A 26,680-nucleotide genomic window follows, 5' to 3' on the forward strand; every position below is an offset into this window, starting at 1 on the left:
GTCAGTTCAGCGGCTCAGGGTAAGCGGGATCATTGCTTCTCTTTGCCGATGTTACTGGGAGAAACTGGGCTTAGGAGGCGCAAATTGATAATGAACACTCCGACTACCTTCCACAAGCTGTACATAGGTGAATACGCTTCGTGTCGGACAGGTGAAGGCCATGGTGAGCGACCTCATGGGGCGATACCCGTCTCACTCACTGTTCATATGCTATTCGGCCCGTTATGTGCTGCAACGTGCGTTGAAGGTGGTGGGGAGGCCAAGCAGCCCTCCACTGTGGATACTCGAACTTTGTTGTCGAGAGTGAGAACGGGTTGCAAGATGACCCAAACATTGCTGATCTCTGGCCATTTGCTATGGAAAAACCAACCGCCGACAGCGAAGCGTGTGCGGCGCAGTTGCCCATCCTCGTAATTGGCTCTGGTAAGCGACGCGTACGCCGCATGCCTGCACACAGTCTCACTTACTCGCAGGAACTGCCGGACTCGCACTCGCCCAGGGCCTCCGCAAAGTACGTACTCGTCTGTGGAACACAATGTAGATAGTAATCTCATTGGAGAACCAGGCGAATATCCCATGTATCGTCTTCGAGAAGAACGGCGCAAAGCATGGCGAGCGTGACTGGAACATGGGCCTCCACTGGGGCGCTCCAGCATTGAAAAGCCTCATGCCAGACGGCTGGTGGGATCGCATACAGAGCGTTTCCGTCGACCCAAATGTGCCCACAAAGGAGCAGGACACGCTGAAGTGGCTGCGAGGCGACACCGGAGAACTGGTTGCAGCCATCACCTTCGGGCCTTTCTACCGTCTGCGGAGGAGCAAATTGCGCGACATGTTAATGCAGGGCCTTGACATACAGTTCAACAAGCGCTTACAAGGCTTCTCATACGCAAACGACAATCAATCGGTTACAGCATATTTCGCCGATGGTACTTCGGCAACTGGAAGCATGTTGGTAGGTGCCGATGGAGCTCGCTCTTCGACCAGACAGATCTTACTGGGTCGCGAATTGGGTGCCATCAACCACATACCGTATGCCGCCACTTTTGTTCAGTGCAAGTTTACCGTTGAGCAAGCTCTCTTCCTAAGGTCTTTTCACCCACTGTACCTAGCATGCGCGCATCCCAATAACAACTTCGCCTTCTTTGGCATGCATGACGCACCGGACGCAGATGACCCATCGTCGTGGACTTTCTTCTACTACATCTCGTGGAGAAGCAGTTTAGAAGAGCAGGAGGCCACCAAGAACTGGACCGGTGCTCAGCGACTGGCACAACAGAAGGAGTTTGCGAAAGAGTTCTGCGACCCGTGGAAGAGCGCGCTCGAGTGGACGCCAGATGGCACTCCCGTATGGTATCTGGGGCTGACTGACTGGGACCCCGGAATGGAAGGCCATCGTTGGGATAACCATCACGGCTTAGTTACCATGATTGGCGACGCAGTTCATCCAATGACCTACCAGAGAGGGCAAGGCCTCAATCACTCGGTCACAGACGCTGGAAAGTTGCATGAAGCCATTACCAAGATCCAAGCTGGGGAGGACAGAAAAGCTGCGATAGATGCATTTGAGGATGAGATGATCAGGCGTGGGGGTGGGGAAGTCAGAGACGGTACGGCAAATACAGCGATGCTCCATGATTGGGAACGCGTAAAGCAGAGTCCTCTTTTCACAAAGGGTATGAAAAAGGTCGATGCGTAGTAGGCGGCTGCTTCGGTATTATCTGTTTCAACACATGGTTCTGCCGCTGGTCACAAGAACAAATGACACACATGGCCCTTTGATCAGCCTCGTGCTTGATCAATGGTATATCGTAGTTGCAATCGAGACAATGATGCAGCTATGTGAAGAATCGTGCCTTGTCAATATCCGTCATGGTGCTGTGCTGACTGTTGGACCGGCATTAGCGCCAATTTGCGCATTCAGTACTCACGATTCCCAACGTCACGTACAACACCGACACTACTCTACTCTGCTACTCTGCCGCTCTGCCGTCACGTTATGCCGCGGTGCTGGATGGCCCGATCTCGTCTGCAATGTTGTTGGTGTTGTGTCTGATGGATTATGGACCCCCTCATCTGGCGTTCAGAGATGCCTCGGATAAGCTTGTCCAAGCAACTCGACGCCGGCCATCCTCGGTCCTGGCTGCTGCGCGATTACAGCTCAACGCTTGACATATGCCATCTTTGTGCCCTTTGCAGCCGGTGTTGCGACGAAATCCTGCATCAGCACTAACACAGCTTGACTTGTCTTACCTCGCTTTCTAGTTACACGAGCCTCCGCATACCAACGATGACTTCCCCATCCGAGTTCCACGGCTGGCTAGGCCACGACAAGACTGCCGCGCAGGGCAACATGACTTGGTCGTCGTTCAAGCCCAAACCCTTCAACGACATCGATGTCGACGTCAAAGTCTCCCATTGCGGTATCTGCGGCACCGACATCCACACCCTGCGATCCGGCTGGGGCCCGACTCACTATCCCGTATGCGTCGGCCACGAAATTGTAGGGCATGTTGTACGCGTTGGAGATAAAGTGAAGAACCTGAGCTTAGGCGACAGGGTTGGCGTAGGCGCGCAAGCTTTCAGCTGCTTGAGAGACGACTGCGAGGAATGCAGCGCGGGCATCGAACAGCACTGTCCCAAGATGGTCAGCACATACAACTCCAGGTACCCGGATGGAAGCTGGAGCATGGGTGGATATGCAGACCATGTTCGCGTCCCAGCGCATTTCGCCATCAAAATACCAGCTGGGATAAAGAGCGAAGACGCAGCCCCTATGATGTGCGGCGGCATTACTGTCTATGCGCCGCTGAAGAACAACGGTGCAGGTCCTGGGAAGAAGGTAGGAATCGTAGGCCTAGGAGGGCTGGGTCATTTTGGTGTCTTGTTTGCGAAAGCGTTGGGTTGCGAAAAGGTCGTAGCGATAAGCCGGCGAAGGAACAAAGTCGACGACGCGAAGGCCATGGGCGCGACAGACTACATTGCCACGTCTGAAGACGAAAAGTGGGCGCGCAAACATAGCCGAACCCTGGACCTCATCATCAGTACCGTGTCTTCACCAGATATGCCTCTCGAGTCATATCTTCGCCTCCTCCGCACGGGTGGATCATTCATACAAGTCGGCGCGCCCGAAGATAAACTTCCTGGGATCGCTGCATATGGCCTCATTGGCAAAGGATGCAAGATCGGGGGTAGTCAGATCGGTAGCCCCAAGGATATTGAGGAGATGTTGAAATTCGCTGCTGACAAGGGGGTCAAGCCATGGGTGCAAAAGCGCAATATGAAGGACGCGAACAAGACTGTGGTGGACATGGAGGACGGCCATGCGCGGTATCGTTATGTCCTCGTGAATCCCGATCATGGAGACAGGGCGAAAATGTGAGCGTATCTAGGGTCGTCGTGTCATCGAGGCGAGCCTGTACTTTCCACGAATCTAAGCCAACACACCGACTCGACTATTGACTTGCTCAAAACATAGGTCTTGCCAGATGGTTCAAGATTGCTCATACTGGCGTTTGCTCCACACACCTACAGTGTCACGGGGTTCTTCGTCTTCGCAAGTTCTCTTGTAATGTCTTACTCAACACAGATTTATTAACAAGGCGCATCAAGCCAGAGCTGCGCCATCGCCATTACCTCATTATGAACTCAGTGAAATTAATTTGGCGTTATTAAGGTCATGCGTGCGACGAATTTCCCCCACTGACCCAAACTGTTACACCAGAAAGCCCAATGCTTTCCCTCTCACTGGCTCAAATGTCAGGGCCACCCAAGGTTCCGCTTCTAGACGAACCAAATCCGCTCAGTCACACGATAAGAGCTTGCGCAAAACTCTTTGTGTCGTTCATCTGCGATTCAATAATGTCTTGGTTCACGAAGAAAGCACCTAGGGCGATCATCGCTGGTATGCATCTGACGTGCGACGAAGCCCAAATATTCATACAAGCCTGCCAAGAGCTCGAAATCTTTATGACCCACCAGACAGAGGAAATCAAAGCCTTCCCAAGCATCCGAAAAACCGATCGTGCGCGCCGCGCCATAGATGGAATTCGAGAGCAACACCGCCGTATCTACAAACGACTCGACGACCTCGTCCTTCGCCTCCGCATCAACCACTCGAAAGGGCCATTGAGAGCAGAACTCGAGGAAGTCGCAAGAAGTATGGCGCGGAAGAAATCACTCTGGAAGGATCGCACAGGACGGTCGGACCTGGACTGGAAAGCCGCCTCGAAAAGATACTGGCCACGGATAGCAGATAACTACGCGACCCTCCTCAAAATCCTCAGCAGCTTCAGACAAGACGTCAGGAATAGCTTGCGTGACCACGAACTTTGGTCTGACGAGGCGACGAAGCGGAACCATCGCACTTGCTTCGAATCCCTTAAATCGGCACTGAAAGGCTCTCCCCTTGGCGGTAAGCCAAAATCAAAGGGCAAACATGTCGCCTTCGAAGAGACATGTAAGATGCGGGTCTACAGCAATAGCGATGCGCCCGAGGTGGTGGGCGAGGCGGATCCGGATGCTGAATGGCACGCGTATGGGCGCGGCACTGAGTTCGTAAGGAAACTGGCCAGAGATGGAAAACGCTCGGCAAAGGAATACAATGATAGGGTGGTCAGGAGGTGGACGGATGCACAAATCGCGGCGGCTCATCGGAGATCAACACGGAACGTCGAGGCTGGTGATGGAGGGGAGCGGCAAGAAGTTCAGAAGGAAACGCGGCCGGTATCTGGGCGGCCGAGAGCAGAGACAAGAGGAGATGGAACAAGGACAAGGTATTTGTATGATGGTTATCAGGAGACGAGAATGTTTGTCCCGCTTTGAAGATGGAGATTAGGTTGGCGGAAATTGGAAGCGGTCTTGAAGACGAGATGGGTGTCGGTGGATGACAGGCAGGTTTTCTCCAGCATTGGTATCCAAGTGCACGCACGAACATAAATAAGGGTCATTATTCTTCGTATATATGACGTTTGAAACAAAGATTGTTACAAGACGTTTAAAGAAATACTGCTTCCATTTGATTCTCTCGCATACTAGTTTAGCTTGTCTGGTTAAGTCGCCTCGAGATGTAGAAGGTAGACCTTGGCTCAAAAGCCTCAATACTTATGTACAACATCTATATGCATATACTCCTTTTCTAGCCTTCGTTCAAAAGGTGCTACAGGTACATAGAGATAATCCAGGCGAAGTATCCATGAAGCAGTATTGCAGGTACAGGAGGAATCGCAATCAACCAATGACACTCTCCACATCGTGTCAAATACAACAGCGTCAACAAGTATAAAATCCACAACGGTACGTACACTTTCCATCCAGCTGTGAGCAATTCCATCTTCTCCACGCGCCGCCACACAACATGGAGATTTTCACCCCCGCATTCCTCCTTCTCAGTTCGGACATTCCAGAGGAACAACTTTCTGTCTGGTCGACTGTCTCGGTGCCGTGTGAAAAGGAAGTCTGGAGCACCGTGCCAGCAGAGATCTATGTTCTTTATAGTAAACCGACTCAGTCTCATGCGTATACTCTCAGTGTTGATGTACCTGTTCATCGCGATGTGAAACTCTTCAAATGTCGCGTACATAATAGGCGATCGGAACAACGCGGCGGGACAGTCTGGACAGAAACTGACTCTGACGTCTCGAATCCATGTCCAATGCCAGGGTATGAGATCTAGAGCATCAGGTTGAGGGCCGAAGAATAGCTCGATGGGTACCTCGATCGTGATGGACGAAGTGTGAAGCATTCCATATGCCGACTCATGAATCCGGATGCCGTAGGGGGCTAGATATTCTACGAACCGATCGTAGGCTTGGAATATGCTCTTCTGTGCTTCAAAGTTCCACTCCTTACGGACTAGGCGGCAGATTTGACGAAGACTGGAATAATCGGCGGGGTCTGTGTGAGCCGGTAAGAGGTGTTGGTAGATGTTGACGCGCACTTCAGATGGTAGAGCTAGGAAGGGGCTTGTGTCGCTTCTGGGCATGACGGGAGACGCTAGATTTTAATGGTTGTTGTGCTTCAATCGAGTGGGCTCGCTGAAAAGGTTCGAAATTGTCTGGGATATAAATGGGAGCAGTGTTACAAGCCATGCTGGTGAATGTCCTTTGAACGACCGATCAAAGTCGCACCGGCGATATCGACAGCAGATTCACGCCCAGAGGTAAAGAAAAGAGGAACACGCCACGACAATTCACCTGAGGTAGGTTGCGAAGGCGGTATGAAAGCGCTAGTCACTGATGAATGAATTGGAAAAACATTGCGTGTCAGTAGAATGTTCGGGGAGGTCCAAATCATTCCTGCTTTGAACACCGCACTTGGGTGTGAACATTGGTAGGCTTGATGAACCAATAGTTACGCGCCTCCGATTCACCCTCCGGAAGTAAGAGCTCAAGTTAGAATCCGAAGGTTGTGCCTGGCGTAGTCAATGCAGGCTAAAGAGCAGGCGGCATATAAGGCTATTTCAAGGACCTAAGAAGTGTTGATTGGAAAGAGGCAAACAGTAACAAATCCATACGAGAAGATTTCTGAGGCGATAGAACATGACAAGGTGATAGATGTATCAAGTGAAGCCGGTGCTGCACTCTTGGCCGTCCATTTGTACTAAGTTTGATACTCCGGCCGGATCGTGATCTTCTCTAGGACCACGGCATGTATATATACGGTTGCTTGCGTCCCATCGTGGCCGAGATTGATATTACGGTAACGATTTAATCTCACACGCCCCCACAGAACGCTTGGAACACACTCTCTTCCTTCAGACATAACAATGCCATTTATGTTCGTTCGGAAGCGGTGTGGATGAAACGCTGCCAGTGTGCATAGCAGTGGGGCCAGAATACCAGTTGTGCAGCCAGGGCTGTCCCGTTCCGGGCCCGGTACCAGCTACTTTCGGTAAGCGACTGTCATTGTCCTAGACAAAGATCATCTTATTGACTCGTTGCGTATATGAGTGAAAATCGCGTCGCGCCGGGTAATGAGGCATTGCGGTGTGGCTCGATTGGTGCGGCACAGCTCTGACGCCGGAAGCGATGTTTCAAGTCAATGCAGTTATCGGGAACCGGCGTACGTCGCGAATGTAGAATTATAGAAGTGGCGAGCTGCATTATGTTGTTTGGAAGTTGCACGACTGCCAACTGTAATGAGCGCGCTCCGCGGCTAGACTGATTCAGGATCTGTCCCCACTTGCCCGTTGTGATTGGTTAGACTGAGATGTGCTCCGTCATTACTGTTCTACTCCTACTCCCATGCAAGATCATCGAATTAGCGAATGCATTGGTTTGAGTATTTTACATTCATATAAACATTTAGCTAAGTTTAATGCTCCAGCGATGAGACCATTATCAATACCCATGTCCTGCTCTCATCAGATCATCTACTCCGGATCGCTCCAACCGTCCTGTCTACGGAGCGCCTTTCCAAGTTCCTTAACTACATCACCCAGCGGCTTTTTAACTTGCCATTGGTACACCGCAACGACACCCTGCACACTCTGTATATCCACCTTCCCATTCTCCCGTCTTCCACTAACCATTGTCCGACTCATTTCCATGAACGCCTCAGAAAGAGCCTGTACCGCCCCTTGAGCATTTCCAAATGTGTCCGACACCTTGAGACCATTCTGAAGAATGGACTGACCACGCGTAGTGAACTCGTCAATAATCTCCTTACGCTTCTTTTCAAACGCAACACCCATGTCGTGGAAGCTCTCGATCTGAGCGTCGATATCGGATTCGAGTTGCTTCAGCGTTCCCAAGGTCTGTTCAGTGTCTTTGCGTGTCAGGACGGTGCCGTAGATACGGGACACCTGGCGAGCACGCCTACGCTCTTGTTTTCGACGACGCTTCTTGGAGGCATCGGTTTCGAACTCGTCATCGGATTGGGGTGATGTAGAGTCTTGGAGTGCGGCGGAGAAGCGACCGTGGCCGAGCAGAAAGGAAGTAAAGCCTGGCATATTGGATGTCGTGGTGGTGGTTTGGTTTATATGACGCTCGGAGAAGTCCGGCACGTGTGCTGATAACGATAAATGTGGGTGGTCAAAGCGAAATGTTTGGTGCGGTTGAAAAGGTAGTGCAAATGTAGGCACGAAGCTTCAAGGCGCTGCAATTTCTGGTCTTTGATTTAGTGGTAGGCGCCTTGCATGACGCACAGAACACGCCTGCCTCCGGGCCACAAGAGCCTCTGTATTCACAAGGAGCTTGCTAGAACCTGCACAATCGCATCAATGAACTGACAATCACGTTTGTTTCACTAGCAGCACGGAATTTGCGTGAACAAGTGAAAACGTACAGTGCGAGCAGAAACATTCTTGTCCTTGCGCGACAGACGGAACGCTTGTAGTATTTATGAATATCCACAAGTAACAAGACAACGTCTCAGAACAAGTGTTCGACGGCCGATTTCGATCAGACTAAGAAGCCTAGTGGTAATATTCCATACTTGCCTTTTCACAGCAGCTCCAGACTCGTGCTGCGAAGCCGAACCGGACAAGGTTTCAGATCAAGTGCTGATATTTCCCGAACCAGCATGGTTGTTGTGCTTGATCGAAGTGGGAGTAGAGCAATTTAGACAAAGTCATCCGCGGGCAAAGGTGTACCAATCTAGGTGCGGTAACAGGTCGCTTTCGCCGTATCATCCAAACGGTCCTGGTAGTAGTCCAAGGTGGCAGTAGGGTGCTATCGAAGCCGATCCTCTGTCCGAGAAGTCAGCTTCAGAGTCGTTTGACCATCTTGTTAATTTTTTCCAACTCACGCATTTTGTTCAGCTCGTCCAGGATCAACTGGAGCTCCTCCTCGTCCATGTTCAGCGAGGGAATGAGAGTAGTGGCTTCCTCGGCAGTGTCTGGGGTCAGGGTTCCTAACACTGTTGTCAGCACAGCGCTTCCACTCTTCTGGCTCATGTATTACCCAGCAGCGCCTTCTCGACGACCGAGATCTCGGGATGGGCATCGAAGAGGGCGGCGATTGAGTGCAGACTGTCCTCTTCCTTGTAGCGGGCAAAGTTGTCGAGGTAGTCGAGAAACTGCGTGATGGTTCTGCTGCAGTCAGCACGGCCCTTGATCCTGCGACTCGTGTGACAACTCACATGCTGTCGTTGTATATCCTGTCGCGCAGCGGGTTGTTCTCGGGGTCCTTCTTCTTCCGTGCCTCGTGGACGGCTGTGACGACGGCGCGCGCTTCCGAGACAGACAGGGCGTGGACGTCTTCGAAATCGCCCAGCTTGATCTCGGAGCCCATTTCCTCCTCCTGCTGCACCGGGGGCTTTGGGCGCGAGACCAGCCTCGGGGCCTTGAACACGGGCGGCTCCTGCCTCTGCGGCGGCGCATTCTCCGATTCTCCTTCCATGGCGGGTAGACGGTGGGGTGAGTGATTGAGCGGTCTTTGTTTTGGATGCGACGAGATGTGGTGACTTGGGTGGCGAGCAAGCTCGGTCCTGCTAGTGAAAGCGGCGAAGCTAGCGTGTGCGTGCGTGCGAGAGCAAGGGACGGTTCTGGCAGCAGCGACGGGCGTACCTTGCAGTCGCGAGCAACAGGCTGGACGGGGTGGAAGTCGCGACTGTCAACATGTCGAACGCCAAGGCCCAAGAGCGCTAGCATGTCAGCCATGAACCTTGAAACAAGCGGCTTGAACAGCCTTCCCCGCTGGCCTCGATCGGGTGCCTAATGCTCGAGGGACAGGCTGCCATGTGCCGAGGATGCCGTGGGAAATAACTCGTGTGCGTGTGTGTGCGTCTACGTAGTGCATTTTTGTGAAGGATGCGTATCGCGCATGGCTAGCTGTATACGCAGCCGAGGGCAGAGGAGAGGTGCATAATGCCCTCTAATGCCGGCGTCGCCCAGGGCTAAAATAAGGTCAAGGGGTCGATGCTGCTGCCGGGCATGCTCATGTGCATCGCAATCAGCTTTTCACCAAAGCGGCCTAGCCCGTCCATGGACATGCGTCCTCTCCTCGAACATTGACCACAGCCGCAGTGACACAGCAACCACCACCAGCCTCACACGTCCAGACGCCTGCTGCGAACCTCGCGCCAAGCATCGAGTGGTTGCGCTTCTGCGAGTTGCATGTCCATTGTCGCTCAATCCCTCTGCGTGCCCGTCCCGCCCTGACCGCGTTTCATCCATCCACCGCTCAGGGTCCTCGTCCTATGCCCCCCATAGCACGCCCGCCCTAATTCACCACAACGCCTCGCCCGTCTGCCGCGGCCGCATGCCGAACCAGTTGCTTTTGCGCCCATTGTACATAGCATCCCTTGGACGCTCGACTCTGCACTCTGCCACCGCCTGCGCATCCACACACAGAGCGCCCTCGCCGACGCACCGCCGCCCGTCGACCCTTGGCCACCTGCCCGGATAGATCGATCCACCCGCGACTCGACACCCCTCCCGTCGCCGATACCCGCCTACACGACGCCGTCTTCTGCACCGCGGCCTCTGTACGCACCCTCGCCTCCCTGTCACGCGCCCCTCGCACCCGCGGCTACGACACGAACCCGCCACGAAACCCTGCTTCCCCCGACGAGCATCATCGAAGCTGGCGTAGCTGGACATGGGAACACCGGCGGAGGGACCGCCTCCCATGGATCATCAGGGCCCCCAGTCTCAGTACAACGCCTACGACCCGCGCAATGGTGGCCTCTCGAGGCGAGCCACCGACGAGGCCGCATCCTCGTCCAACAGTCTTGCGCCCTACGACCGCACCAACCACCCCACGCGATCGTCGACCGACCCTGGCGACCAGAACCAGGCCGTCGCGAAACCAAAGCGTAGCGGCAAGATATGCGGGAAATGCGGAGAGGGACTGACTGGACAATTCGTGCGGGCGTTGGGCGATACGTACCATCTGGAATGCTTTACCTGTCACGTAAGACACCCGTGTTGTTTTCTTAGAAATGGAGGAATTGGGCGTCTGCATGTCTTTGTGCCCTGCCGCGGCTAGAGTAGTTGGCGCATTGCTGTTCAGGATGGACCACTCCCTGCATTCTTGAGCGCTTGATTTCTCCATGTAACACCATTGATCATCTTGCTGACCTGCGTCTAGGACTGCGGCAAAATTGTTGCATCCAAGTTTTTCCCCGTCCCCGACAAGCCACCCGGGCAGTATCCCCTCTGCGAGACAGACTACTTCCGACGGCTCGACCTGCTTTGCTTCGAATGCGGGCAAGCCCTCCGTGGCTCATACATCACAGCGCTCGACCGCAAATACCACATTGAGCACTTTACCTGCTCCGTGTGCCCCACGGTCTTTGGCGCATCCGACAGCTACTACGAGCACGAGGGAAGCGTCTACTGTCACTACCACTACTCCACCAAGTTCGCTCAACGGTGCAACGGCTGTCAGACATCGATTTTGAAACAGTTTGTCGAAATCTTCCGAAATGGTCAGAACCAGCATTGGCATCCCGAGTGCTACATGATCCACAAATACTGGAATGTCAGGCTACATTCCACAGGCCAACCCGTCATCGAGCGGATGCAAGATGCTGATGGCGACGCGACGGACGAGGTGCGCGAGAGTGTGCGCCAACAGGAAGAAGAGATCGAGGCCAAAGTCAATTGGATCTGGAAGACCCTATCGGCTTTCGAGGAAAAGTCCGCGACCTGCATCTCCGACATGCTGCTCCATGTCAGTAACGGGGCTTACGTTGACGGCGTCATGGCAGCCAAGAAGTTCATCGTGCATGTCGAACTGCTTTTTGCGGCTGCAGATGCGCTCGACGGGCAATTGATCACCAGGACGCCCAAGGGACTGACCTACTCCCGCGAATCGAAGCTGCTCTGTAAGAAAGTGGTAGCCTTCTTTGCGCTTCTTACCCAGTCCCAGGGTACTGGCGTCCGACGACTGGGCGTAACCCAAGAACTGCTGTCACTAGTCACTGGTTTGGCCCACTACCTAAAGCTCCTCATCCGCATATGTCTGCAGGGTTCTCTAAAATTAGAGCGCGAAACGCGGAGCTCGACTGGTTTGACCAACTTCCTTACCCAAGTCAACTCACTCGACGCGCGGTTGGAAGACGAGGCCCAAAGGGACCAGGTAGCTGAGTCCGCCCGGCTTGTCCCAAGATGGGCCGACGCATGTCCTATTTGCGATGCCCAGGTCGAAGACAAGTGTTTGCATCTGAACAACATGTCGTACAATTACAGCTGTATGGTGTGCCGTGGGTGCAACGCTGACCTGCGCCATGACACTCAGAATGCTTATTGGAGTAAATCCATGCGAAGCATCTTTTGTCCGGCATGTGCCGCAGCGCAGCCAGATGCTGAGAATGGCTTCGAGCAGGTCACCAAACTGCGTCAATACGTGCACCTCCTAAACGTAGCGCATGCCCGTCTCATGGCGACTCTGCGGTCCAGTGGCGCACTACCACACACCTCAGGTAAGAAAAACTCTCCTACAGATCACACCGTCACCACTCATCTTGACACCTCGACTCAGATTTCTGGAGCCGCTTCCGAGATTACATTCGTCCCACTAATGACTTGTAGATGATCCTAACCTGGCAGGTTATGATTCCACACAAGGACATCGCCTTGGCGATGATCCACCTCACTTGCGACCCGACACTCGCTCCAAGTCGTATGGAGGGACATCGGCGACAGATAGTCAAACCAGCAACAATGCCGCATACGAGCAATCCATGTCCGACATCAAGCGCCTAAGATCAACGCGACTTGACAAGCATCTCTCCAATACCATGAAACGTGCGCGCCAGTCGCGAATCATTGACGGTCCGGAGGGCCTCGGTTCTGGCGGAGACGGGCAGCTTCCAGGAGGCATGCAAATCGTCCAGGAACGCGAAATTACGAATGAAGCCGACGCTGTAACACTCGCTGTAAACTCCCTTGCCCTGGACGATATCGCACGTATGGCCGCTTTGGAACAGCAACGAGAGCAGCGCCCGAATGCATTCCGTGCCGGTGGAAGCGCACTACTAGGACGGGATGACCAACCCAGACTTCAGAACGGTCACCGTCGTGATTTCTCTGGAGGTCAGGAACTCCAACAAATATCAGAGGGCCGTTCGCGAACCTACTTCTCGGAACTCTCGCCGCTTGAGTACTTCAAGCTGAAGGGCCTTGCAGTGCTTCAGCTCGGACTTCTGCTTGACGACAGCCAGTACAACCAGGGCGATCTTCTCGACCTTATTGAATCAAAGAAAAACAATTTCTGGGGCAAGATCGGGTTCGGCAAAGCGTTCAAGGCCGACAAAAGCAAACCAAAGAAGGGCGTTACAGGAGTCGAGAAGCCGGTTTCCGACAAAGCAACCTTCCGACAATCGCTTGAATACCTTGTCGAAAAGTATGGCGATGAGTGCACAGAAGGTGTAGGACCGGGCGCTCTCAAGGTTCCAGCTCTGCTGCAAGACTGTATCACTGCGATGAGAAGTATGGACATGTCCATTGAGGGGGTGTTCAGGAAAAATGGTAACCTCAAGGCTCTACGCGAGCTTGAGGAGGAAATCGACGCCAACGGTGTTCAAAAGGTCGATCTCAACACCAAGAACCCGGTCATTCTCGCCAACCTCTTGAAGCGCTTTCTCCGGTTGATGCCTGAGCCGGTCTTGACATTGAAGCTTTACAGGCTGTTCATGGTAGCTAATGGTAAGTTTCTCCTGATTGTGCACACGATATTTGACTAACCGAAGCAGACATTGAGGATGAAGCGCAAAGAAAGAAAGTCCTGCATCTAGTGCTTTGCCTACTGCCCAAAGCCCACCGCGACACCATGGAGGTTTTGTTCTGCTTCTTGAATTGGGTATCGTCTTTCCACACCGTAGACGAAGAAACAGGTAACAAGATGGACACATGGAATATCGCCACCGTGATGGCTCCAAACATTCTACGCGAAAGCAACGACAAAGAAGTAAAGAGCGTGGATCAGGGTGCTGTCAAGGTCGTGTTCGATCTCATCGAGAACAACGATGAGTTCTCAGAGGTGTGTTGCATCATCATTATCTTCTTGTCCAACTCTAACGCATCCAGGTACCCCCCGAAATCATGGAACTACTCAGCGACGAAGTGTCCGACATGAGCGCAAAAGAAATCATGCGACAATGGGAGCAGCGGGGGAAGAATCCTCTGTCGGCCCCTACGCCGTTGCCTAGGGACCAAACCGGTACAGCTTCCAGGAAAGACCAGCGTAATGCGCCTCAAATTACGACAGCGGACAACAACCCCTCAGCACAGGTTGGTGAGGCGTCAGTCCGTCAGGTCCCAGGTGCTGGCGCTGGCGCCGGCGCAGGCGCGGGCGGTCCAGCAACGGCTTCCGGTAGCAATCAGCACAGCCCCACCCCAGGATATGACCGAAATGCACCTAATCCTGCATTCGCCCAGAATACACCAGCTCCAGCTGACGGTCATCGCACTGCATCGCCTCATCGGCACAGCTATCGCTCGCCTGGTTTCCAAAAACACACACAGATTGGCACTGCGGGCGCTGGATGAGACATGACAACTCTCTTTTTGGGACCGTACCGGAGTACATGGCGTTGACTGCATGCACCGTTTTCATGGCTTGAGCGAAAAGCATTCGATATGCGGCGATCCTATTCTATACCCCTGGCCACAGTCTACGTTATGACATCTAGACTGGCCAGTCATCTTCACGCATCGGCTTAACATAAGTCTGACGATTATTTGACTGCATTGTAGCATCTTGTGCTGCTTGATGCACACTGGAGGGACATTTTTTGCAGCATTGGTACAGGCGTTTCTGGGTAATCACATGTGCCATATACGATCTTGGCATTGTTTACAGCGGCGCGAGCACGCGCGTGGGAAGGCCTGTAGAGGAAATGGTTGGAGCGCAAAGAGCACCTCGGATTGAGGACGGGTAGGCTCTCACGGCGGAGAGATGCATACAAGGCATATAAACTACTACTGTAGAGGCCGAGTAAGCAGGTGTGGATAATGTATGGAAGTTGCCCGATGTAGTCTTCAAAGGCCCCCGTTGCCTGCCGTTGGTAGATGCTTCAAGGCCTCATGTAGGTATCTGATGATTCTATCCCCTCTCTTCATCTTGTCATTCACCTACTCGTTGGTTTTGGTTGCGATGGACGCGTCGTCCTCATCTCCATCGCGCTTGGCAAGTACCCAACCCGACCCACTTTTGCTAGATTCACCTCTCATCGCCTGTGACACATCCGGATTTCAGTTGTCAATTTGTTCTTTTTTTTTTCGCTCTTTCTGTACACACATTGTAATCGTAAATCGCACCGAGATGGATTTTGCGACCGCCCAGGTCGTCTTGAAGCTCCAGCTCGACGACGTTGACGCTATCCTGAAGGCTTTACCCAAGATTGACAAGAACGGTATTGTTAACAGCGAACGAGTCGCATTCTCGGCGCTCGGCGATGAGCTACTAAAGAAGTGGCACGATATACGCGGCCAGGCCTTTGCTCACAAGATCATTCAAGAAGATAATGCTGATCGGAGGGTGTATGAAAAACTTTTGAGGGAGGAGCAGCAGGCTGAACGTAGGTACACTCGGTTTAGTCGTGGGATATCAAGCAGTGCTAACACGATCAAGGCGACCATGATTTGGCTCGCAGGCTCGCCGACGAGCCCGCATCTCAAGGCCTTGCAGTACCGCTCGCGCTCTCCGTATACGATAACGTCGCCGACCAGATGTCCGAGGCCGATGATGATGAGACCCTTGTCAACAAGAATCTCAGCTTTGATCTCACCAGCATGCAAACGGCACTTCCCAAGGACGATACGTTGCTTGATGGTCGTGATAAGAGTGTACAGGCAGAAATCCCATTCGCGACCTGCTCGTCTTGCCTGGACATACATCCCGCGCGCGACACGCTTCAGCTCTCATGCAAGGATGACGGCGATGTTGAGGCACATGCATATTGCCGCGAGTGTCTCACCCGCCTGTTCGAGTGTTCTACAACAGATACTTCGCACTTCCCGCCCCGATGCTGTTCCGAGATCATACCAATCACCAGCTGCATTCCATTCTTGCCCTCAGAAGTCATTTCCAGATTCGTGGCTAAGAGAGAGGAATTCGACATGGTGGATCGTACCTATTGCAGCAACAAAACCTGCTCGAGCTGGATCAGGCCTGCCAACATCGTAGCAGGCGTAGCTACGTGTGCGGATTGCGCCCAGAAGACGTGTGTTACATGCAAGAACGAGCAACACAATGCTCTCTGTCAAGAGGACAAGGATGTCAAAGAGCTTATGAGCGTTGCCAAGGCCAAGCGCTGGCAGACATGTCCAAAGTGCAAGGAAATGGTTGAGCTTGAGCGAGGCTGCTTCCACATCACGTAAGTATTGCGTTGGTTAGAGAGACGTCAAGCTAATTGCTCAAGGTGCCGCTGCCAATACCAGTTCTGCTATACATGCCTAGCCAGATGGCGTACATGCAAATGCGCACTCTGGGATGAGCACAGCCTCGTCGGCCGTCCTGTTCCCGCGAACGATGCCCTCTAAGTTGTTGCGAACCTTGTCACTGCTGTCCCACCTGTCTCCGTGGCCCGCCCAAGTACTCCTGTTCTTACTTAGACAACCTTACGCGTAGCTTAGCACCAAGCTCAACATCAGCCTCAATTCCCGGCTCGGCCTGCAGTTCAATCCGCCAACAAACAGAAAGACAATCACAGTCGAGAGAGGTGGAACAACAAGAGAAGGAATAATTGGGGTCACGTTGTCCATAATTTCGAGCTGTATCACTGTAGTGACGTGGATGATACGACATGTAATCGTCGGGGCTTCGCGGGCTGGGCCGACGGCAACCAGGGCTCTGACTTGATGGTCTGTCGAATATGCATACAGTATTGCCTCAAGGGGAATTAGATCATGTTAGATATGTATAGGATTGTGCTTGTCTTGGACTCCAAGCTTATCATGTCTAACATCAAAACGACACTTAATGCGTAGTGGACTGTACAGAAAAATGGAAACTCACGTTAAAACATACGCACATCGATGTCTACCACTCGTGTTCATTGACCTAGCATACTTTGGAAGGCGAATTTCTTCGTACTGCCCAACCATACACTACATTCTAGAAGCCTACTTCTTCACGGCAACAACAAACAATCTCGGATAACCTAATAGCACTTTCCCATCCTCCAACTCAGGATACTCCGTCTTCAGTTTTCTCTCATACTCCTCCAAAAACCCCTTTTTCCCAACTTCAGTCTTGATTACATTCAGATAAGGTTGCAAACCTGTCCCCTTGACCCACTCCACTATCGCCCCCGCATCCTTCAATAAGTGCATGTAGTTCGTCCTCCAAATATTCACATGACTTGCATGTGGAATGAGCGCATTATAGAATGCTGACGGCGCCTCTATAGGATCGAGATCAGGGCGCGTGGCATCTGCCAGGTCGCCGATGGTGGTGGAGGAGAAAGAAGAAGACCAAGACTTGTGAGTTTGAGATGCGACTTCGCGCATAAGGCGATGAGAAGGTTCGTGGTAGTTGTCTGGTACTTGTATTGCCAGGACGCTTCCTCGTTCCAAGGACTCGAACAATCGGACAAGAGTGGGTATGCGTTCTGGGGAGCGGAGCCAGTGGAAGACTGCGTTGCTGAAGAGCAGATCTGGCTTCTCGTCTGCTTGGAATGTAGCTAGGTCTCCGGGTACAAAGTTGACGGCTTCTTTGTCGGAAAACTCGGCGTTGGCCTTTTCAAGCATGTCCGGTGAACTGTCCATGCCCGTAATGCGTGCAGAAGGGAAGGCATCAAGGAGCACTTTTGTGCTGTTTCCCGGACCACAGCCTAGGTCGTAGATGCGTGGCTTTGGCCCGGTGATGTGGGGTTGGATCTGGGCAACCAGATCGTACACAGCACGAGTGCGTTCATTGTTGAACTTGAGATATTGGGTTGCTGACCAGTCTTTCTTTGTAATTTCAGGGCTGGACATCTTGGGTGAAACGTGATATTGGTTTGCGTGGGAAGGATCTCGATGGTGAGGTTTGGAAATTATTGTGTGCCGTGGGCTAAATGGATAAGTTGAGGTTGATGCACTACGGATATGTATCCGGCTGTGAGTCGCAATGAGGCGGGCCGATTGTGAAGAGGTACAAAGCCCCTGGGAGATGCGGAGAGTTGATGCGGTCATCTTCTGCACCGAAATTATTTAGACTAGCAGATTCGAGGTCGTCTGTGTGATTGAGAATGTACAAAAGGTAAGACAAGTTCATGTAGAGCTCATGGTCACAAAGCTTAGCTGCTGAGCTCGGCGAATCAGACGTCATGTATGGGGTATGTGTTTAATAAGTGGGGCTAAGCTCTTGGTAGCGCATTTGTCCGGGGCGCGCTACGGCCGAAGAGCTCTGCACCTTCCATATGTCGCGACCAAGACATGCATCACAACATGGCGTAAAACGAAAAAAAGACAATATTCGATTGATAAGCTGCAGAGAAAGCCGCTACACAGTTAGCATCTGACATTCTCTCGTGGACGTTTTGCCCTCCAGACACGGAGACAAGATTTGAATTAGGTACTTGTACGCCAGAGAGAATTTGCTACGTACACGACACATTATTCCTGCGAGAATCAGGGAGGCATCATCCCCGGTGGGGTTTGGTTTGCACCTTTAATTTTGCCTGCCGTGATTTCCGGGTAAGGTGTGGCGTCACCTTTGCTGTATTCAATTGGCGCATTGGGGTCGTTTGGTAGGCGTGCGCGCGTGCCGAAGACTTCTACTTTCAGTGTTTCGTCGTCGGGAAACGGAATGCGGTCACCGTGTTCCTACGGAAATCAGTATTGCGCATAACTTCGAAGCTCTATAAAACTTACATCGTAGACATTCCACGTGAGGCACGAGGCCAAGTACGGTACCACGTCATTGGGATCCAGGCTGGATAACTCATGGGCGTTGACGCGATCGATAAGATAGCTTGTTATGCTTGTTGTTCCATTCATCTTGTTCTCCGGCTTCGACTGAACGTCCGTTGTGCGCACATCGTCACGCTCGGGCATCAGCATCATCCAACTTCCCAAGTCGGTTATAGGATCAGACTGGAACAGACCGATCAGCGAAAAGCTGACCATGAATGTCGGAGGGAGCATGGAAGCGACGGCTTGCGTCTCGATAGTCCATTCCGTGTAAGTGTTGTTGTTATCCAGTAGTGCTTGTCCGAAAGCGGTCACATATTGAGTGGTAACTTGGACGCGAGCTTGTGCACGCGTACGTCCGCTATAGAGGTTCGCGATGGTCGCTGTGACGCTTTTCTGATACGCTTCGTCCGATTCGAAGTTCCAACGTCGTGTTTCCGGGTACACATAACCAAAAACCGTAGTATTGCGGCAATCGTTGAAGGTGAGGAACTGACCAGGTGCTTTCCTGAACGGCATCAGGTCCGTGTCTGCGCTCACAGTCTGAAAATCCTCAAGATATACGTTTCCGTGAGGACCTATATTAGACGGTTTCATCCATCGATCAGGATGTGCTCCTTGATACAACGCAAGCAATCGGTCGACGTTACTAACAAATGACGTTAGTGGGACATCGTTTCTCAAAGGAAGGAAGCTTACGCATGATGTAGCATGAAGAGAGGCTCGTAAGATGAGTACTCTAAAGGCCACATGTGACCCGGCCAGGGTTCCTCGGGATTGTAGCCGCCACCGATGACACCATGAATCCAACCATGAGGGTCTTCCAGTATACTCGAGAACCGCGAGAAAGTGCTAGATCGAAAGGCAACCCCTACTTGAACTATCAAGTTGGTAGACTGGACTCTGAAGGCGTCTACAAACTTGAACTGCTGTGATGTCGCATTAGGGCTGTCGTTTTCAGGCCATCTTACTGTATTACTCATTTGGCGCCACTACAGAAATAGTTAGATAACGTATGTTTTTATCATTTATCCTGAGGGTATCCCACTTTCATATCGAATCCTTCAGGTACAGGATGGAACGTGTATGCATATAGTGGATTTGTGACCACAACCGGTGTGCGGTCTGTATCCGTGACTGTCAAGTATGGAGATGTAAAGATGTCTGGAACAGGGCCGGTAGTAATGCCCTGGGCCCAGTCCCAATACGGTATGCGGAATTCGTCAGCTGCGGCGAGATATCGTTCGATCTGATCGGCAGGTGCTTGGCCAGCAATATCGTGAACATGTCCAGAGAGTATTTGCTACGCTCATTTAGTGTTTTTCTTGAACAACCTCTGCCGACAAGTGGCAGCTTTGAGGATAGAACTCTTACTTCGAAGAGCGCAAGGTACGGGCGATGCCAACCCAGGAACAACTCGTTACCATGTGGACAGTAGCCGGCTTTACCAATTTTTGATGGAATTCCCATCGCATCTCCCCAGACTTCGTAAGGTCTGCCATGTATCGCTAAGAGACGAACTCAGTGAACTGCGAGATACGCCTCATAGAACGCATACTTACATGCAAGGCCGTAGAAAGAATTGGGATTATTCTGCGGAGTTTTATGAAACTCGTTTAGCGCTAATATGTAGAGACTCCATTGGTCTGGAAAGTTGTTCATCAGGTCCCTAATCTCTCGACGGATATAAACATTTCCTATCGAAGATTAGCTGTGGTTCTTAATCACCAAGTTTTGAGTGCATCTTGCCGTTTCCATCTCGCGTCTTCACTCCAGTGACCACCCCCACTTCAGATTGTCGGATCGCATGGGTGCTCTTCTGTGTTGGAAAAGGCGTACACGTGACATATGTCATTACGAGCCAGAATAGAACGCATCCCATGAGCCGCGGGGCGAGCATGGTGAGCGGCTGTGTATTTAATTGAGTGCTTTATCTGCGGAGAGACCGTCAGAGAGGGGCAAAGCGATATTTGTACGTCATGGCTTGCAGTCCCTGCGTGAGAAAATACAGACTAGCCACGACTAATCACCGTATGAGTGAGGAGTGAACGATGACCATAACTATGACTCCTTGTATTGACGCGGGCGACGTGGAGGTCAGCAATGAGAGAAGATAGGACAGCGTAGAAGAGGAGATTATCGGAGGTTCAATGCGAAGTTTAAAAAACGATCAACAACAAGGTGTTGGCATCGGCCCTTGTTGCTGTCGCATTGATGGCGAGAGTTGTAATAGCGAAATTGTGCCCTGAGCCCAGCAATTGGTTAGACAATGTGTGTTGCACTTACCTAGCACTGAGGAGTTGACAGAACACACAAGGTATTAGACATGGGCTGATATGTGGGGAAATGATTTAAATATTATAACGTAGCAGCAGGCGGATGACTCAAGGTGTACGTTGGATGAAGAAGCGTCAATGTATGAGGTATAAGTCAGGATTGGTGCTGACGTGATGAGATCGTACGCTTCTGTCCGGCTATGGCCTTGTGGCTTCCGTATTGGTAGTCATTGAATTGAAATCGAGTGATACGGAGCGACGCAAAGTGGATAGTCTCTTAAATAGCCGTTGTGTGTTACAATCGAACGCATTGCCACAAACGTCCTGACAGATTTTTGATCGCAGTGAGGGTATACGTGTTGGCGGTCAACGCCACGTCGGGACCGCCGCATAGATTCTGCCTGGTATGTATTCTACCAGCCAGGTGTCGATATTCTAGCCTCAAAGGTTGGTGGTTGGTTACATCCGCGGATTAATGCAATCCATGTTGTATGATGCGTGGAGAGATACGCAGCATGTCGTGTATATCGCGCGCCGCTACGTGTCCAGGTAACGAAGGCCGCCTAACAAGAATCCATCAGAACAGCTCGAAAAACCACAATTTTTACATGTGCTAATTTTGTCGTTCTTGCGTTGTGCTGGTCAGACTTTGACAGGGTATCGACTCGCCCAGCATTGGCTTTAGGGCACCTGCTCATTGGAAACACCATAGACTGGCTCGCACGTACTACAGTGAAACGTTACAACAATTCAGGGTTAGTTGATTGCTGATCTTAGAGGCTCCTAAAAAAGACGCTACTACAGGTCATTTGTGCAGCTAGCTGTAGCTGACCGCGTTGTGCATCCTCTATGCCGGTATCTCGAAACGGGCAGTCTGCGCAAAACGCCTCAATAGCCCTCAGGTCGTCTCGCTCATGACATCGTGTGTATCATCAAAGTGCCAGTAGAACCACTGGCCGCAGTCCCTCGGGTATTCAGATATCATTGTAACCGAGAAGTCTTTTGTCCAAACCCTTGTCTGCGACCGCCCAAGCCCAGGCACGGCCTGCCTCGCCACACCACAGTGCAGATGGGTCGTCCGACTTCTCCAACATACCGTCTCTTGCCATTGACTTGATTTCATGACCTGTGGTATAAGTTAAGAAGTGCTCAAACTGCTGACCGTCCAAGGCAAGAGCGTTTCCAGTGATTCCGTGACAGATGCATGGTTCCTTGGTCAAGAGACCTCTCTCCCAGATGCATTCTCTGGCTTTGGCGACAACTCTATCAATACGTTCGTGGAGGCCTGGAAAGTATTCTCGAATTGAGAGAAGAGAGGTGACTACACCAGGCGCTCCATGACAGACCTGTACGAGTTTGTCACGGCCTGGCGGCAGAGAAGATGGGAAGTTACCGCTCTCGTACTGATAACTGAGTAAGGCGCCCAATTCCGCTTCCAGCTTAGACGCCCACAAAGGGTCAGTAAGCACGATCTGTGTAATGATCCCGATCGCGCCATGCACGGCACCAACGTATGCCTTTCCATGCCATTTCCAGGGCCGCGGGCTTTGCATGATGTTTTCGATGACCTCGTCGGCTGTGTCTTCGATGAGCTCGATAACGTCCTTGTTATGGGCAAAAGCTCCGCGTACGAGGCGAAGGAGATACAGATAGCCAGCACGGCCAAACAACCACTCGTTGGAGGTATCGTCCTCTAGCATGACTGCAGCATGATCACAAAGCTCTTTTACCGTCTCTGGATCTTTCGCAGTCACGGCGTACAGCGCAAGCAGGGACATGATGTCGTTGGAAACGCCGCATTTCTTGGGAGACGGTGCTGGAAATTCCTTGATATGGGCTTGAGCTTGTTCAATATAAGCCGCAGACCATGTGTTCAGGGGGTATTCGTCCAATGTGAGGTCAGGATATATGTTGTGCAAGGCGTAGAAGAGGTAGGCTACTGATATGGGCCCATAATATAAGCCACCGCCTGGAGGAATATGATGCGGAGGATAGTCCGTGATCAGTCGGTCCAATGACGCTAATAGTTGTTTGTGAGGATCTCGTCGTGCCAGAGGCGCATCATTCCGAAAATAGCGGGGTATGGAGGCAGGTGCTGCCTGTGTCGCCGGTGGTGCAGGCGGCGCAGCGTCTTCGGACATGGTGATGCGAATAGATCGAGGCGAACTTTGTTGAGTCTCTTGATGGAAAAGGAACGGTAAAGTTGGCGCAGATTTAGGTATGCGCGAGTGACGAAAAGGTAAGAGATCGTAGGTGCCCAACTGTGACGTCAGCGGGGCTCGTCTTCTATGATTGGTCGGCTACGCTATGTGCAAGCTGAAAGGAATACTAGTAAATATCGCACCGTCCTGCTTACGACTCGTGATGTGACTATAGGAGGGAATGAACACGATTTTCTTCTCATTTCAGCCCAGGAAATGTTGTGCTGAGACAGTATCCGCATTCTCTTTCTCAAGCTATGTACACCAACAACTAGTGTTTGCGCTTCTTCGCTACCTGAGCGGTGCGACTTTAAAGGAATAGAGGGGGCTATGATACGGTCTCTTCTCTCGACTGACGCTGCATTGCCCATTCTAAACACTGGTAACGGGTTCTAGTCTCTGGGTTGACAACCCACGTTTCTCATAAATTCTTGATACGCGTCGTTTCTACATATAGAACTGTGGTCGTACATCATAGTATTATTACAGTGGAAGTATTTTCTAACTGTGTGAAGATCGCCCTGGCCAAGGCAGTGGCTCAGCAGGAAGCTCGGCAAATTGTCCGACGGAGTCGTTACGACGATGGTCATCCCGGCCTATCTCTTGACTGTCTAGTTGCGCGGGATCATCCTGTTCCGTTATAGATTCTGCTCTATAAAGAGCGGCTATCTTTTGCTGGAACTGTGAAGACGCTTTGCCTAGACTAATGTTAATATCGTGCATCATGATCGGAGCTCAACGTATGAACTCACTCGTCAACTGCGGTGTCATGTCGCTGCCAACCAACGGTGACGGATAATCTGGCGCTTTATATATCTTGGTATGCATTCTCTTCCTTAGGTACAGCAATATAGAGACCAGTGATACAAACAAGACGGCGGTACCCAGCACCGCACCAACGATGGCTGCTACAGGCAAATTTACGTGGCTCGTCAAATCTGGTGCGTCGCCTGATGGTGTTGCTGTGGCCAAAGTAATTTGTGTGACAGTTTTGAATGAAGGCTCCGCTAAGCTGAATGTGATGTCTGGATCGAGAGATGGTGGTGGTAATGCTGTTGTAGACCTTGACGGAGACCCTGTCGCGGTGGGTGTGGCCGTCAAAACTGATCTAGTTGAAGCGAGAGATGCTTCGGCGGCTATGTACAATTAGTTTCTATTAGCACAACATAGTGCGTGAACCTACATCGTCCTGGAGTTCGGTCCTTGTCAACAGGACAAGTACTACCTGGTATGCATGGATCTATTGTACAGCAACCACGGAAACCATTACACATGTAAAATACGCCCCCCGCCGGACAGTCATCGACTCTTCGTAGAAGTTCTGGTACCATGGTGTGAGGTTAGGTGTCTCAATCGATAGACGGTGATAGGATGAGAATGAACAGATGTGTGAGTGCGACCCGAAGCATAATGAAGCTTTACAGGCACGTTTGCAGCAAACCACCATCTAGACACAGAGGCAGTGCTGTGGTGTGCCGCCTGATCTACGCAAACAAAGTGTTGCATGGCAAGGGTGCTCCTTTTACGCGCCCCCACGTGAAACGTGCTGCCCGATGCAACCGTGCGGTCAAAGAGTATTTGGAGCTGCGCCTTGTAGACCCAAAGTTGTGGAACGGAAGCTAAATGTAGCTCATGAGACCGCGCCGTGCGATGTTTCGACGGAACGAAGGCAAAGATGAAGAGGCCGTGGGGTGCCGTGCCCAGCCTCTCGCCCACCGAACGAGACCAATGACGCCATCACCGCATCATGAACACCCTGTGGGTAACTCAGCGTTCTCCCAGTCTCAACAGTCCACATCTTCTATCGTGGCTATTCGGATGGCTACAGATTGGTCTAGAGATTCACATGGACCATCCAGACGCGTTCTTGCCCCTTGCTGACGGGATAGCCGTTTTCCCCTTCGCTACGAAGCTTATTGCCTCAGACGGATGCATCACGACGCGATTTCGCATTATATCTGCGGGAGATTGTAGGAATGCTGACTTACAAAAGCGACGCATTTTTGATATTGCAGCTACTAAGTATGGCAGCCCGGCAGGTTGACGTGATTTCAGATGTTGTAAACAATCTTTTCGGCACTGACAGGTCTCATCCACGGCTCAGCGCGAACGATTCGTCTTTCCTCCATACTACCTGCGCCAAGCAACTGGAAACCATCCCGAACTACGCATTCCAATCCTCCTGGCATCAGCCTGATCGGATTTGGGCTCAGGTCGGAAGCCACGGATTCACCAAGCCACGCGTAGAACCTTACCGCGAACCCACGAGCAGCTGGTGATCGCCGTACAGTAAAGCCTTGATACTGAATCTCTTCGCCCAACGCCTCCCATACCGCACCGTACATGGGTTCGACCGAAATGTTATCTGGCTTCCAAGCCCCACCTTCACGAGATCGGACAATAGCTATCTTCCCATCGCGTGCGAGAGTCGAACAGGTACGCTCGACGGAACTAGCTTCGGAAATGCAGTCGAACGCATAATTTATCCCAATGCCAGCAGTAAACGCTCTGATCTGCTCTGGCCAGTCGGGGTCTTTGTAGTCAACGAGAGCGTCATACCCATATGGCTCTGCTTTAAGAAGCCTCCACCGAGCCTTGCTAGCTGCGCCGTACAGTTTGATAGCCTTGCCGCTCGACTTCGCACTGAGCCGTATCATCTGCGCCGCAAATAATCCGACTGATGTAGATGCACCATAAACGAAGACGTTGATCGTATCGGCTTGATTCCATTGGTTGTGCGCGGACCTCTTGTCTGGGTGCTCCTGGAAAACTTGCTCGCGATCATACGGAAATGGCGCTTCCATTCCTAGGCGGTACCAGATCGCCTGGGCAGCCGTGAGGGCTACAAGACTTACACCCGCAGCCTGGTCCACGGTCACCGACTTGGGTACCTTCCATACTAGATCCCATGGGACCACAACAAATTCGGCAAATGCACCCGGTCGTTCGTTGACGCTGCAAGCACCCTGCAAAAACCCCGCGACCTCAATTCCAATGTCAAGTTCGGCCTCTGTGGGTACACCATCGCCAGTTTGAACTATGGTACCTGCGAAATCGCTTCCAACTGTGCGTCCGGAGCGACCCAGTGGATGCGCAACATATAGTGGATCAATGGGATTAAGCGCAATCGCCTTTACGCGAATCAGAATCTCGGTCGCGGCAGGCGCTGGTCGAGGTATATCCCGCACGTGTGCTGTTCGGTCCTCGGCGGCGAGTATGAGGGCTTTCATAGTCGTTCACGTTGGTGGTTGGCTGGCGTTGTCTTGAGTGCGAGCACGCTAATTTACAGCAGTCTGTCCTGGTAGATATGACCGTCAATCTCAGCTTGATTCCCTTTAGTTCGGCTTCGAACGAATGCTTTGTACTTGCGAAAATGGCTCATGTCATTCGCAAGGGCGTGGATGACTAAAGTGCGC

General features: G+C 51.9%; 10 protein-coding genes across 10 annotated transcripts; 4 read left to right on the forward strand and 6 right to left on the reverse strand.

Annotated features, from left to right (window-relative positions):
• Window positions 1-356: 356 nt before the first annotated feature.
• Window positions 357-1,699, forward strand: ACET3X_006998 (uncharacterized protein; the record flags this gene model as incomplete). Its single annotated transcript, XM_069453190.1, has 3 exons — window positions 357-423; window positions 474-511; window positions 566-1,699. 3 exons carry the CDS (start codon window positions 357-359, stop codon window positions 1,697-1,699), a joined length of 1,239 nt encoding a protein of 412 aa, XP_069305766.1.
• Window positions 1,700-2,290: 591 nt separating this feature from the next.
• On the forward strand, window positions 2,291-3,382 carry ACET3X_006999 (uncharacterized protein; the record flags this gene model as incomplete). Its single annotated transcript, XM_069453191.1, has 1 exon — window positions 2,291-3,382. One exon carries the CDS (start codon window positions 2,291-2,293, stop codon window positions 3,380-3,382), a length of 1,092 nt encoding a protein of 363 aa, XP_069305767.1.
• A 3,990-nt stretch (window positions 3,383-7,372) lies between these two features.
• Window positions 7,373-7,951, reverse strand: ACET3X_007000 (uncharacterized protein; the record flags this gene model as incomplete). The annotated part of the gene is made up of 1 exon (XM_069453192.1): window positions 7,373-7,951. The coding sequence occupies one exon, from the start codon at window positions 7,949-7,951 to the stop codon at window positions 7,373-7,375; it is 579 nt and encodes a 192-aa protein (XP_069305768.1).
• Window positions 7,952-8,672: 721 nt separating this feature from the next.
• Window positions 8,673-9,341, reverse strand: ACET3X_007001 (uncharacterized protein; the record flags this gene model as incomplete). Its single annotated transcript, XM_069453193.1, has 4 exons — window positions 8,673-8,689; window positions 8,749-8,853; window positions 8,904-9,031; window positions 9,082-9,341. 4 exons carry the CDS (start codon window positions 9,339-9,341, stop codon window positions 8,673-8,675), a joined length of 510 nt encoding a protein of 169 aa, XP_069305769.1.
• Window positions 9,342-10,571: 1,230 nt separating this feature from the next.
• Window positions 10,572-14,437, forward strand: ACET3X_007002 (uncharacterized protein; the record flags this gene model as incomplete). The annotated part of the gene is made up of 5 exons (XM_069453194.1): window positions 10,572-10,856; window positions 11,034-12,369; window positions 12,479-13,594; window positions 13,642-13,928; window positions 13,976-14,437. The coding sequence occupies 5 exons, from the start codon at window positions 10,572-10,574 to the stop codon at window positions 14,435-14,437; spliced, it is 3,486 nt and encodes a 1,161-aa protein (XP_069305770.1).
• A 775-nt stretch (window positions 14,438-15,212) lies between these two features.
• ACET3X_007003 (uncharacterized protein) lies at window positions 15,213-16,270 on the forward strand (the record flags this gene model as incomplete). Its single annotated transcript, XM_069453195.1, has 2 exons — window positions 15,213-15,468; window positions 15,522-16,270. 2 exons carry the CDS (start codon window positions 15,213-15,215, stop codon window positions 16,268-16,270), a joined length of 1,005 nt encoding a protein of 334 aa, XP_069305771.1.
• Window positions 16,271-16,936: 666 nt separating this feature from the next.
• On the reverse strand, window positions 16,937-18,123 carry ACET3X_007004 (uncharacterized protein). The gene has a single exon (XM_069453196.1). It carries the CDS (start codon window positions 18,065-18,067, stop codon window positions 17,015-17,017), a length of 1,053 nt encoding a protein of 350 aa, XP_069305772.1. The 5' UTR covers window positions 18,068-18,123; the 3' UTR covers window positions 16,937-17,014.
• A 382-nt stretch (window positions 18,124-18,505) lies between these two features.
• On the reverse strand, window positions 18,506-20,687 carry ACET3X_007005 (uncharacterized protein; the record flags this gene model as incomplete). The annotated part of the gene is made up of 7 exons (XM_069453197.1): window positions 18,506-18,700; window positions 18,749-19,436; window positions 19,487-19,779; window positions 19,836-20,090; window positions 20,162-20,295; window positions 20,350-20,484; window positions 20,537-20,687. 7 exons carry the CDS (start codon window positions 20,685-20,687, stop codon window positions 18,506-18,508), a joined length of 1,851 nt encoding a protein of 616 aa, XP_069305773.1.
• Window positions 20,688-21,821: 1,134 nt separating this feature from the next.
• On the reverse strand, window positions 21,822-23,282 carry ACET3X_007006 (uncharacterized protein). The gene has a single exon (XM_069453199.1). It carries the CDS (start codon window positions 23,202-23,204, stop codon window positions 22,038-22,040), a length of 1,167 nt encoding a protein of 388 aa, XP_069305774.1. The 5' UTR covers window positions 23,205-23,282; the 3' UTR covers window positions 21,822-22,037.
• Window positions 23,283-25,315: 2,033 nt separating this feature from the next.
• ACET3X_007007 (uncharacterized protein) lies at window positions 25,316-26,494 on the reverse strand (the record flags this gene model as incomplete). The annotated part of the gene is made up of 1 exon (XM_069453200.1): window positions 25,316-26,494. One exon carries the CDS (start codon window positions 26,492-26,494, stop codon window positions 25,316-25,318), a length of 1,179 nt encoding a protein of 392 aa, XP_069305775.1.
• Window positions 26,495-26,680: the final 186 nt, after the last annotated feature.

Source organism: Alternaria dauci, chromosome 6, assembly GCF_042100115.1.
Source record: "Alternaria dauci strain A2016 chromosome 6, whole genome shotgun sequence".
NCBI classification, from domain to species: domain Eukaryota; kingdom Fungi; phylum Ascomycota; class Dothideomycetes; order Pleosporales; family Pleosporaceae; genus Alternaria; species Alternaria dauci.

Bases quoted from the DNA above. Each gene is read 5' to 3' on its own strand.
- ACET3X_007006 (XM_069453199.1), bottom strand. From the start codon at position 23,204: ATGTCCGAAGACGCTGCGCCGCCTGCACCACCGGCGACACAGGCAGCA.
- ACET3X_007004 (XM_069453196.1), bottom strand. From the start codon at position 18,067: ATGACCGCATCAACTCTCCGCATCTCCCAGGGGCTTTGTACCTCTTCA.